Source organism: Pundamilia nyererei, unplaced genomic scaffold (assembly GCF_000239375.1).
Source record: "Pundamilia nyererei isolate P.nyererei 1_Seehausen unplaced genomic scaffold, PunNye1.0 scaffold00037, whole genome shotgun sequence".
NCBI classification, from domain to species: domain Eukaryota; kingdom Metazoa; phylum Chordata; class Actinopteri; order Cichliformes; family Cichlidae; genus Pundamilia; species Pundamilia nyererei.
In genome coordinates, this window is record NW_005187438.1 from 2,729,261 (window position 1) to 2,742,628 (window position 13,368).

The 13,368-nt window shown below is 37.5% G+C and overlaps 1 protein-coding gene across 1 annotated transcript; it reads right to left on the minus strand.

The window, feature by feature from the left end:
• Nucleotides 1-5,509: 5,509 nt before the first annotated feature.
• adgrg2a (adhesion G protein-coupled receptor G2a) lies at nt 5,510-11,765 on the minus strand. Its single transcript, XM_005730430.1, has 15 exons — nt 11,199-11,765; nt 10,996-11,093; nt 10,774-10,901; nt 10,511-10,667; nt 10,207-10,359; nt 9,937-10,059; nt 9,758-9,803; nt 9,569-9,672; nt 9,321-9,445; nt 8,966-9,234; nt 8,758-8,857; nt 6,839-7,125; nt 6,593-6,694; nt 5,701-5,820; nt 5,510-5,614 (listed from the first exon to the last, which is right to left on the minus strand). The coding sequence occupies exons 1-15, from the start codon at nt 11,671-11,673 to the stop codon at nt 5,511-5,513; spliced, it is 2,391 nt and encodes a 796-aa protein (XP_005730487.1). The 5' UTR covers nt 11,674-11,765; the 3' UTR covers nt 5,510.
• Between the last annotated feature and the right edge of the window lie 1,603 nt (nt 11,766-13,368).

Genomic DNA, 13,368 nt, shown 5'->3' on the forward strand with positions numbered 1-13,368 from the left:
ACGTGGCCGCGCCATCTTGTGTTATCAGGCAGCAGAAACCCAAGAAAGAGGAGGGAGGGAGACGAGGAACCCTACCACTTAAATCACAATAAGAAATGTTTTCGTTGGTTTCTTTGTTTTTTTTTAAATCAGTATCAGAGTCAGAATGCTGCTGATTCTGTAGTATCTGCAGCATGTTGGTTCTGTTTGTAAAACTGCTTCTAACATTTTGATGTTTTTTGTTCTAAAAATCCTTTTAAAACTTCTTACTATATCTAAGTGTACTAAAAGAAATTGGAAAAGTTCACTAAATATGTTGCTTCCTGCAGCCACCATTTATTTCACACAAAAAAAATAAAACTATTAGTGCAGTTGCTTTGCACTGTTGACCTTTTAATTCAATATTCACAGGACTCTATGCAATCCTTAAGTGCCTTCCATGATTCAGTAGCTTGTAGAACTGCCTCTAGCAGCAATATTTTGAAGAATTCATTTTCTGTTTGACTTTATCAGTCTCCAATGTCCTTGTGGAGGAATTTTGGCCCACTCTTCTTTACAATGTTGCTTCATTTCATTGAAGTGTGTCGTTATACAAACCTCAACTCATTGTATTAATAGGAGAGTGGTAAAATGAACTAAAGCATTTTAATTAGGTCTGAGTATAGGCTTTGACTGATCCATTGCAAGACCTTGATTCCTTTCTTTTTTTTACCCATTCTGATGTAAATTTGCTGTTTGGGATCATTGTCCTGCTGGATGCCCCAGTTTCAGCCAAGCTTTAGCTGTCAGACAGATGGCCTCACATTTGACTGTAGAACAGGGGTGCGGAACTCCAGGCCTCAAGGGCCGGTGTCCTGCAGGTTTTAGATGTGTCCTTGATCCAACACAGCTAATTTAGATGGCTAAATTACCTACTCAACATGTCTTGAAGTTTTGCAAAGGCCTGGTAATGAACTACTCATTTGATTCAGGTGTGTTGACCCACAGTGATATCTAAAACCTGCAGGACACCGGCCCTTGAGGCCTGGAGTTCCCCACCTCTGCTCTAGAATATACAGCGGAGTGATATACAGAAGAGTTCATGTTCAAATCGGTGACAGCAAGTTGCCTACGTCCTGTGACCGCAAAACAAATCAACCCTCCACCACCATGTCTGAGATTTATATTAATAGGGTTCTTTAAAGCTCTTCAAATTTTCATAAATATCTGAGAGTGTTTTTTAAATAGCACATTTGTTATGAGAAAGACTTTTAGTTGTATAACAAGTCATGCAGGTTGATAATATCAATGGCTTGTTCAGTTTGGCTATAGGTTCAAAGCTGTAACCGTAATAGGTATGTTCTTTAGTACTTAAAAAATGTATTACTCTTTACTTTCTGAAAATCCCGAAGAAAATTATCCTATCATTGAACATTAGGAGCACTTTCAGATTATAGGAATGGTTGAATACAGCCATTTTGGTACAGCCAGGTTTTCACTTTGATCCGCCTTCTTCCAGTCATCCCAAATACCCACTGCCTTACAGATACAGGACTTGAGGTTCAAGGATACCTGAATTTGGTACAAAGTTGGAAAAATTGATATACCCTATGACATTTGCAGCTAAGTTAATCAATACTTAACTCAGGGTATCTCACGGTATATCTCAATGTATGAGGTAAAAAGTGTGATGCAAGTTGAGATATTGCAATCTAAAGTCCGCAAGCTGCAACATCTCAGATTTACCAATGTTAGTCAAGTTAAAAGCTACAAATTTGAAAAGTAATGCACACCTCTCCCATGTTTAAAAGTACAATTAAAGAAAGGGATAGAGGGCTTAAGAGAACAGAAATAATACATACAGTTTCATTTGTAGTTCTTTCTGCCAAAGGGCCGATAAGCTCATGCCATGGTGAGCCATCCATCTTCCATCCATCCATCCACAATTCACTGGAATCACTCCTCTGCTTTAGTGAAACTTGCAAACAGTGATCACCTAATAGGGCTTCACCCAAAATGTGCTCAAGGCAAAATCTGTCATTTTACAGCAATAACCTGTGAATTATGGTGAACTATGAGTGGTTTTGTTTTTGCAGGTTTATATCGTAGTAACATACCTTTCTGCTAGTAACGAGGATGTCCGAGTACCATGAGTGAATTCGATTTTGGGCTCATGAGCTGCTTCTTTTATGCAAGTTTGCCCTCCTGTTAACGCTGTTGCTAATGTTTAGTTATTTGCTGACAAGCATCATAAACAGGTTTAGCTCCATTTACACCTGTTCACTGAGGGCAAAAGACCACAGCAAAAGACGGGAAGGAAAGTTGCTGCATAGAGTACAGTTTTGTAAGGAGTAAACCCTCACATTAGCCCAAAAATCAGAGTGAATTACATCTCCTTAACTGCAAAAGATTAACTATTCACTATTAAACACAAGCAGGCTGTCTCAGTTCTTACACTTTAAAATACATAAAAATAATTTGAAAAAATACACAGAGAGACCTGTGTAAAAAAAAAAAAAGATTTTTCACATCCTTGTAGGATTTTATACCTGCAAATAAAGCACTGCGGGTATGGAATGAATGAAAATGCTATTAAAGTGTTAAGCTGCAACCCTAAGAGAGGCATGGGCCTTTCTTCAGCTGGGGGAAATATGGATGGCCTTTGTAAATTAATAGTGTTTGTTTATATTTTCCCTGAAATTAACAATAAAACATCCAATTAGAAATGAAATGTTTTATCAGTTTCAGTGGTTTCATTTCTCCCTTTACCTTTTCCCACATTGCTACTGTTAGTCTGTTTGTGAAAGCACGTAGGCCACACTTGCACAGCAGCAGTAAAAATTAACCTTCAAATCTAATTAAAACTTCAGATGAGGAGAAAAAAACGGCCCCCTTGGCTGATGTGTGATTAGTTTGCTAAATCTGCAAACAAATTAGCCGAGTGAACCTGTCACGTTTATTTTGCATCCGTGGCACTTTTTTTTTCTTTTTTTTTTTAGCAAAGTGGAATATAGAATTTGACAGAATGACATCAGCCAGACAGAAAGGATTCTCATGAATATATGAATTATATGATGGGAAATGAGAATTTAAGGTTCTTGGAAGTCCTTGCTGAATTTTTGTCATTCAGAAATTGTATTGTTTTATAGTGGTTGTAACAGGATTATAACTGTAATATTATCCTGGTTAAAGCTGGGGGATTTTTATTTCACTTAGAAGCTATAATTAAGATTTGCCTCGGTAATAATAACCTGCCAAATAGCTGTAATAAAACTGCACACTTGCCAACAGGCCATCATCATATCAGAGTTAAAGGTAGTGCAAAGTGATGGGATTATACTGACATCTGGTGGAAGATGGTGGCACTTGAAGAGTTTTTATGGAAAACAAGCTCCCAGAAGATACTTGAATGACTCTTAACACCAACTGATTTTGATTTGTCTTTATTTACATTTAATACTGTCAATGCAAACTCTTCTGCCTGAGGCTGAAGAGCACAAGTGGGTGTATAGAAAACGATACATAAACAGATATGATTTAATGAAATGTACTGAAGCTGAAATTTGCCCATCTATAGAAGTGCTTTAAAATAAAAACTTTATTCTCTGTAGAACATTGTGAGAACACACACCCTATTAGTTTTGACTTTTATTCATTATAGCCAGGGTTCATAAGCCTTAATAAAAGTGCTTTACACCACAATATGCGAATAATTATTGAAACTACGATACTAAGATAGCTTTGTACCATAAGACAAATCTTACCAAGTACCCAAATGGTACCATGACTACATTACCATTAGCAATTACAAATGCCATTAATACAGAAAATATATAAATATAAACGTTTTTATTTATTTAATGATTTATATGTGCACAAATTCATACACATTTTGTTTGGCAATAAAGTATGGCACCTGGCGTGACAGCCTTTTTAGCTTCATTCCATGTGAACCGGGAAGCATTAACTCCTGAGCTCCAATTTGGAGTTTTCTGCATGTGAGGGTTGAACAGAGACAAAAGACATGACATCAAGGATCTTTAAGACCGCAGTGGAGTCACAAAGTCAAAAATGAAAACATAAAAAGGTAAAACAAAGGTGATAAGGTATAATGGCATTGCATAACATGACTGTCAATACCACAAATAAATACTGTTTAAACTGCATCAGTATATGCCCTTAAAATTTTGAGTGAACTTAAAATGACTCTAACTAGAAGGCATTTTGAAGAAGCTGGTAAACAAAACATTTGGTTTACAAAAAAACAGTGATTATGATTTCAAGCAGAATTAGGATTGATTGGCATTGGGCATTCAGGATTAAATTTAATTTATGGTATTCATGCTCATCAGTGTAACATCTGTGCCTCCAGCTCTTCATTTTTCTCCCAGCATCTCTCACTCATGGGCTTAACATTAGAGGTCGCCCTGTTCTGAGGTTGGAAATCATGTAAAACTTTTAATAGCTAACTGGTGCCGACCTCTGAGGTTAACCTTGACAGGCTGCAATTGAACTGGCGCTGGGTGGGCGTGAGATGCTCTGCTGAAGGTTACTCAACACGGTGATGAGAGGGTTGTCTGCTGGGATCATAATTGTAGTTTTTTTCCCCCTCCTGTTGAAAGGGTTTGATTAAAGATGTAAAGATGTGGAGTAGATGTGAAAGTCTGATGCAAAAAGAGAGAGAGCAGCTGGGCAGGTGACAAGTTGAAGTTAGTTTTTTCTTTTTTATTTCATCTTTCATGGCATGCAAACGGCCTTCCAAGGACATTTAGCAAAATGTGTCCTTGTTAAAAAGGACAGGACATAAATCCCATATTTTGATTGTGCTTCAGTTCGCCACATGAAAATATTTCAAATCTTTTTTCTTTTTCATAAAAAGCATGTCTGAACCAAATTTAAAAAAAAAACCCTCTATAATGTAGTGAATAATACAACATTTAACACAGAACTGCACCCTTAGATAATCTTGCAGATATCAACTTTTATCTGATATGATCAAGCAGTTGAGTTTGGCATGTGCACATTTTGCATCAATCAACCTTGTCTCTGTAGGTAGCTAAATACATCCAAAGTGCCATTTCACACTGCCAGAATAAACTTAGAATTTGGCAAAGGCACTGAAATGTAGAGTTGAGACTGGAAATTCCGTCATTTGTCTGTTCAAGAAATGAATATAGCCTCAAAGAAATAGCCAGATAATAATCTATACAATACTGACAGCATCTGTTCTCGGCTACCAAGTAAATGCAGTTCAATATAATGTTTCAGTTTCAGTAGTACACCTTATCTCTGCTAACAAGACTCTTTCATTATCTATACTATTAGTGTAGAATTGAAAACATTCTCCACTTTTTGATTTCTTCTTCTCTAAAGGTATTTAGACAAAGGTTTCCTTTGTCCCTGATCCTCTTTAGTCCTTCATCGAACCTTCATTTTTTTTTGGAACATTAAGGCTTTCTTAAGGAAAACTACTCCTCCAATTTGCATCTTGTAAACTCCCAGAGATCATTTCTTGGAATTGGCTGTAATCACAAAAGAAAGCTCAGGTAGAGTCATTTGGTAGTTTTGCCTTGTTTCAGATTTCCTCTGTGAATCTCATTGAGGACGACATCATTGTTGGAGCTGTCAGATATCCCGCTGTCCGCGAACACAGAGCCTGCGGGCAATGAGAACAATGTGTTATGAAGAATATATTCAAATATGCGATGTTTGAAAAGGACTATCTGCCACCGCATCACATACCACTGCTATTGGTGCCATAACTGACAACAGAGGAGCTTCGAGAAGTGAACTTTGGATCCAAGGTGATTGCACTGGAGCGAGAGATATTCTTCTTGTTTTGTGTGAATGTTCGACTCCAATCTGTAGAATACATGACTGTTTAACCAAAAATAGGCTGAAAATTGACACGTTTGTTTGCTTTCAAACTATCTGCTTTTTTAAAAGGCAGGGTAATACGACAACATTTCACTTTGATTTTCCTGTCACATTCTTTAAAATCTCTGCCAAATCTCTTGTTAGGTCAAAGCAACCCAGCAACACTTTTAAGCCATTCATATTTATGCTTATCTAAAGGCTTAAATCTAGAACATTAGCACTAATTAGCAGTTATCTATCAGGTATGTAGCTAATATTTAACAAATGTTTTTTGGCTTTAAAGCAGTCAATCCTCAAAAAATCTGAAAGCCTTCCCAGAAAACAAGAAAACAAACCAAGTACTGCGAAGTACTGTAGGAGTGGTCTACTAGTTTTATGTCAATTCTAGAGTTCAGCAGTTGGTGAGAGGCAAGTTCAACCCATTAGTCAGGGCATTAGTTTCAGAAAGATAGAGAATTCAACTGTAATTAGCTGGTTTATGATAAGCAGTAAACTATGTGGATTTAACAAGTTTAGCTTTGGATTTAAACCTGAGCTCTCCTCACACATGGATGTGAATGACATACTACATCCATATATCATATCTTTATTTAGATTACTTTAAGTTTTTATTTAAATGAGTTCTAATTTTGGTGGAAATTAAGAACAAAATTTGAAGACAAAGGTTCTAAAGCAACCACTGTTTACTCTGTTGTAACCAACTGAACTACTATAAAGTGCTTCTAAAGAAATCTTCGGGAACATTTAGTAATTTCACCTGAGTTCTCAGCCAGTCGCAGTTTTCCACAGCAAAGGTAAGTTCTCCACTGCCTGCGGACATTCTCTTTTATGGCGCAGTGGAAAACAAAGACAAAGAAACCTACACAGGAACAGTAAGGAAGTAGCTTATAGTATACATCCATGCATTTTATAGTGTTATTATTGTGTTATTATATATTTGTGTTATTATGATAAAAAATAATCAATCCTATTTAGAAATTCAAGGTGTTTATACATATGTCACCTTGCAGAGAGTTGAATATAGAAAAAAGGTAAACAAAGGGTAAGTAGAGGGGTCCCCATGCAAACAGAGCAAACCCCCAGGTAAGGCCGAGGATGATGACGAGGCCGGTGACACTGCGCAGATCAGTCATAACACTTCTTTTGGGAGACTGGTTGTGGGGGTTCTGCTTCTTGATACGTGAAAGCTGTCCCATAACAACGATGAAGGCCAGCAGGCACAGGATAAAGATCAGGAGGAAATAGGCCACCACACCCACATAGAAGGCTATGTTATTACTCAGCCAGCAGCTACAGAAAGAAAACAAAGGAGAAATGACCAAGGGAACATTTTAGCTTCAAAACAGTGATAACTTGTTTTCTTTCTCTTCACTTAGGTTGCTTCAAAATTATTAGATGCTGTGGCGACACAACTAAAGCAGTGTGATTAATCAAAGGTTAAGTTCTTTGCTAAGGTGGCTGGACCATCTAATTTGTTGATGTGTATGGCAAAATCCATTTACAGTAGTTGAACAGACCTTTCCCACAGGGATATTTTGACTCCTCACTTGGAAAAATCACTCTAAAATTCATAATGGCTCTGTTTCAATATGTGCATCAGCATCAATAATCCATGCCATAAAGCAGCCTCATGGAATGTGAGAATCCTGGCAGTTGCATAGTGTTTTTAAATCATCATCTCTGATCAGTGTTGGGAGAATCAAGTTAGGACATTTTTCCACAGTTGCCACTCCTGGGAAATACTTTGGTTTAGGAATGGTGACATTAGTTCAACTGGTTATTGCACAGTTTCATACTCAGGAGCTGAAAAATGGAAATGGCTGATTTCCTGACATTGCACTACACTCTTACGGTCCCACCAGAGCATCTCAGTGGGGATGAGGACTGGACTTTCACTGGGCCAGTTCAGCACCTTAATTCTTTCCTTTGCTACTGTTTTTGGGATCTTTGGGATTTTCATCAAGGTTTAGCTGTGGGACTGATGGACACATATTTGCCTTTAGAATACTAGTATGTATAGGTCCTATGGTTTAAAAACAAGCCTAAATCATCAGCCTTTAATCATTGTGCTTGACAGTTTGTATGCAGTGTTTATGCTGATAAACAGTTTTTTGCCAAAAATAGAGCTGTGCATTTTGTCCAAAGATCTCTGCCTTGGTCTCCTCTATCCAAAGGGAATTGTTCTAAAATTATTGTGTTTTTTCAGTTGTAATTTTGCAAATATAAGCCATGCTGCCATGTCCCTTTGAAGAGAACAGGTTTTCTCCTGGCAGCCCTTCCAAATAAGCTATATTTTCTCTGTCTTTTTCTAATTGTACTTTAATGAACCTAAACATTTAATATGTTACCGCTGATTTCTCTATGATTGCTGCTGATGTCTTTTCTGCTTGGCATTGTGTTAACACACACCTGAATGCTCCAGAGCAGCAAACTGCCAACACTTGCTGATGATTAGTTAATTCAGTGTATTTTATTAAGAGAACCAGGCTGCTGTTTACCCTCTTAATTCTAATGGAAGCAGTAATGGTATACTTAGTTTTTCACATGGTGCTTGTACATTTTGGCTTATTTCTGGTTAAATAATGCCACTGTGTAAAATCGTGTGGTATTTAAATAGATAACCTTTATTATATTTTTTCAAGAAATATGTTTAACCAACATTATGGGAATGCTGCTTACTCTCAAATGCCGTTTAGGAAAAGCACAGACTGCACTTTCCAAAATGTTATTAACCATTCAAAATATTTTACACTACAAGCCTTATTCATCTCATTTACTATTCACATACACGATCAGAATTCAGTATCTTGCCCAAGTAAGTGTTCTATCTACAGTACTTAGCCATAGCTTCTTGGTGAGTTTAATCAAGAAAATGGATCTAAAGCTTTGACATACAAAACAAAATATTAAAAAATAACTCACAAGTTATCTGAAGTGTCATTTGTGTGTTTTCCATAATTAATCAAACCATAGTTGTTTTTGTCCACGGATATCACAATAATTACAATGACAAGAGGAATACCTGCAAAAAACCCAAGGTTAATCAAAGGAAATTTATGAACATATTTAAAATATTGATATAATGAAAAATTAATAATTGATCATCTAGTAAAAGTTTGAAGATTCCTACCCCAACCCGTCAAAGTGAACTTCAGCATGTACTGGCTCAGGTAGGGTGTAAAAACTCGCACAATGCTGAGATACATATGCAGGGCCTCAAGCCCCGCCCATGTAAATGATGTCAGCAGGAAGTAGTGCAGGAAGAAGGCAGTACAAATACAGAGGCCTGTATTGTTGTGACTCGCCAGCCAGCTGTCCAGCAGGAACACCAAGTTCAGGAAGAGCAGAGATAAACAGAGTTGGACCAAGATCTTGGCTGGTATATCCCTTAGCAATTTTCTACAAAGACAGAGTTTAATAAAGAACGTTAAGAAATTTATAAGACTAAACAGTAATGATTGATGTGCACCAAAATAGATCCTTACGGAAAAGAAAGATACGTCAGCAATGTGATAGCAAGAAAAATAGCAGAGATTCCACAGCCAATGTAGGTGATGAAAGTAAGAATTTGTGTGTTCTTCTGGTCAGGAAGTTCCTGTCTGGACAAATCCTGCATGGAGAAGTGGCATACACAACAAACAGACAGTGAACACAAACTGAGGCAATTTGTTTCTGTTGCTGGTTGTTATAAATTATACATGAAACAGAAACAGGTGCACAAATTCACACTAACCAGCAGTACTGCAAAGGATGTAAGATGGCTGCAGCTGCAGATTGTATATTCAGGGGTGCTGTTGACCACAAAGCAGCCAACAGAGCTCCAGCCTCCTCCACCACCTGAAAAATAACATCAAGGGCAGGAATATTTACACCTGGGGCTTTCTGGCTCTTCACAGACACTGTTTGAAATGTGCAAACTCACTATTCAGCGTGAAATCCCAAAATGCACATTTGGCTGTGTAGTTTTCCTACAAACCAAAAACAATTTGTTATTACAGTTTATCTTTTTGTGAGCCTATATTGTTTATAATTGCAGTGATATAATGTTATGATCATAAGTGAACAATACAAAACTACTAACGTGCTGCACATGACACTCACATGAACCGGGTTTCTGTTTCGGATGGTGAACTTAATGTTTTCACTCAGGTTGCTAATTGACAGATTAGCCACACTTGAGCCTAGAACTGCGCTGACAAGAGTTTTGTTATCTAATGATGCATCCTGCAAACATGAAGAAATATACAGAGGTCAGTTACAGGAGAATGAGATTCGCTTTAAATTTAACCCCTTTCATATAGGTCATAATCAATTAGATAAATCAAAACAGAAAATAAATAAATACATTCTGATATGACAGTGAGAAAGCACCTTAAAGAATGAATTTTTTGCATAGAAAGTAAACTGGATGCTGTTGGCCTGCTTCTGCTCTTCAGGGCTGATACCAGATGTGAGGGAGGCAGGCAAGTATACAGACGCCAAAGCAGGCTCTGAGCTTTTCATGGTCCTTTTTGGGCCACTGAACTGAAAACACGCAATAAATAAATAATTAAGTGGTAGGTTTGGGTTTAGGTGTGGTTGAGCCCTTACGTGTCTTAGAGACTAAGATTGATATGTTTATTTAAAAAAAGGCTCTCATGTGAGGACCAATGTCTCTTGATGAGCAGATGACTACCTGGACATGATCAGTGTTAAAAACATCAAAAAGGATTGTTGTGAAGTTGCTCCCATTCACTGTTTTCACAGCAACAACTAAGGAACTGGTTGACAGAATTCCATCGCCACCAGTGACAGCCAGTTTAACACCCAGATCATCCACCAAGTGAATCAGCCTGTCGCCAAGAAATACAACACAAACATCAGGGGGAAAAAAAATCACATTTGCATGTGCATATGTTATTTTCTTTGTTTGTTTTAAGACAGACGTGTGTGTTGAACCTGTTTGCAGATTTAGAGAGTGCCTCAGGGTTACTGTCCATCAAGTTACTGACAACTTTGATTACCACTGATGGTGAAACAGAGGGACTGTCCAGATGCTTCTCCAGCGTCTCAACCAACACTGACACCTTAAAATTCCCAAATGAGACATTAAAATAAACAAACACAGTCGTTATCCATTTAAATGTTAGTTGCACAACAGAGCAGCAGAGTGACATTTACTTGAGAGGCGTTGAGCAGAGATATAGCCTGTGTTTGATTCAACAGGTAGACTGCTTCATCAGTTGTTTGTACATCAGTTGTGGAAGTTCCTGTGTTCTCTACAGGAGCAAATCATCAAATCAGTAGATCTATTTTTTTGTTCTGTAGCTTAAAACTCGATAGTAATAACTTTTTAAAAAGGTTAAACTGCAGTATCTACATACCAGCCACTGTGGTGGTTGTAGTAGTTTTGGTGAGCGGTGTTGTATAAGTCAAAGAAACCTCAGCAGTTGTGCCATTTAAATCTTGTGGACCATGACCTGTTATAGTAGTTGCAGTGGTTGCGGGTGAGATAATAACAACAGATGCATTTTCTGTTGTTGTTGTTGTCGTTGTTGTCGTTGTTGTCGTTAAACCAGCCTCTGGTCTGTCATCTGTTTGGACGGTGCTGGCAGCTGTGGTGGGCATGGTTTCATTTTTGCTTATTGTTGTGACATGAGTCAAACTCACTGTGGTGAAATTTGCAGTCTGGTTCTTCAGTGGAGCTGAAGTAGGTTTAGTACTGTGAGACACTGCAGCAGTTGTGCTTTTCTCTGTGGTTCCAATAATTGCAGTTGTTTTATTTTGAGATAGAATAGTCAGAGTAATGATCACTGGTGTTGTGTAATTGTTAGAGGCTGTAGTTGTGCTCTTTATCATTGTGTAGTTGGGAGATATTGTTGTTGTACTAACTGTTGTGTTACTGGTTGTCGCTACACCATTGTGTAAAGTTGTGCCAGCTGTTGTTACATTGTACATTGCTGTGTAATTGTTGTCAGCTGTGGTTGCAGCATACACAAGGGTGTAATTACTACCAGATCCAGTTGCATTATAAACTATTGTGTAGTTGTTGTTAGTTGCAGTTACATTAAAATTGTTGCCAGATGTAATTGCATTATACACTACTGTGTAATTGATGACAGCTGTGGATGCATTATACATTGCTGTATAATTATTACCAGGTGTAGTTGCTGTGGAACTATTCATAGTTGTAGCTGTACTAAAGTTGCTGGACACTAATGTGGAATTACTGCCAGGTGTAGTTGCATAATTAAGTGTTGTGTAATTTTGGTTAGTTGTATTTTCATTCAAATTGGTCCCAGATGTAGTGGCATTATGAACTACTGTGTCATTGTTGTTCACTGTGGTTGCATCGTAAACCTTTGTGTAACTGTGCCCACCTGTAGTTGTATAATTATTGCTACCTGAAGTTGTATTTTGTGGGATTATGTAATTGTTACCAGCTGTGGTTGTGCCATCGACTGTTGTATAATTGTTTCTCTCTATAGTAGCACTGTGAACTGTTGTAGAATTATTGTTGGCTGTGGTTGCGTTGTAGCTGTTGCCAGGTTGTCTGTCATTGTTTCTGACCGTAGTTGCATTGTACGCTGTTGTAAAATTATTGCTGGACATAGCTGTATTGTACAATGTTGTAGAATTATTGCTGGCTGTAGTTGTGTTGTAATTGTTTTCTGACATAGCTGAATTGTAGGTTGTTGCGTAAATGTTGCTGGCTGTAGAATTATTGTTGGCTGTAGTTGTATTATAACTGTTGCTAGTTTGTCTGTCATTATTGCCAGAAGTAAATGAATTGTACAGTGATGTATTGTTCAAAGTTGTTAGAAATGGGCTGACTGTTGTGTAATTGTTGTTTGCAGTTGTTGTATTGTAAATATTGCCAGTTTCTATGTAACTGTTACCAGCTGTGGTTTCACTGTACATTGTTGTGTAATTGCTACCATCTATAGTTGTATTATACACTCTAGTGTCATTTTTGCTTGTAGTTTGAGTGTATACTGTTGGATAACTGTCGGCAGCTATAGTTGTATTGTATGTTGTGTAATTGTCATCAGTTGTTGTTGCACTGTTGACTGTTGTATAATTGTTTCTGACTGTAGCTGCATTGTGTGCTGTTGTAAGATTATTGCTTGACATATCTGTATTGTACAATGTTGTAGAATTATTGATGGCTGTAGATGTGTTGTAATTGTTGTCTGACATAGTTGCATTGTACGCTGTTGTATAATTGTTGTTGGACACAGCTGTATTATACACTGTTGTAGAAGAAATGTTGGTTGTAGTTGTGTTGTAATTGTTGTCAGTTTCTCTGTCATTGTTGCCAGATGTAATTGAATTGTACACTGTTGTACTGTTCGGAGTTGTTAAAAATGGGCTCACTGTTGTGTAATTGTTGCTGGCTGTTTTGGTATTGTAAATATTGCCAGTTTCTATGTAACTGTTACCAGCTGTGGTTTCACTATACACTGTTGTGTAATTTCTACCAGCTACAGTTGCATTATACACTGTACTGTCATTTTTGCTTGATGTAGTTTGAGTGTATGCTGTTGGATGACT

What these genes read in the sequence shown, in the direction of transcription:
- adgrg2a (XM_005730430.1), bottom strand. Translation starts at nt 11,673, where the DNA reads ATGATAAAGAGCACAACTACAGCCTCTAACAATTACACAACACCAGTG. An exon ending in CAAAAAATTCATTCTTTAAG is followed by an intron (nt 10,060 to 10,206) that starts GTGCTTTCTCAC and finishes TCATGTTTGCAG; the next exon opens with GATGCATCATTAGATAACAA. An exon ending in GCGACTGGCTGAGAACTCAG is followed by an intron (nt 5,821 to 6,592) that starts GTGAAATTACTA and finishes TGTATTCTACAG; the next exon opens with ATTGGAGTCGAACATTCACA.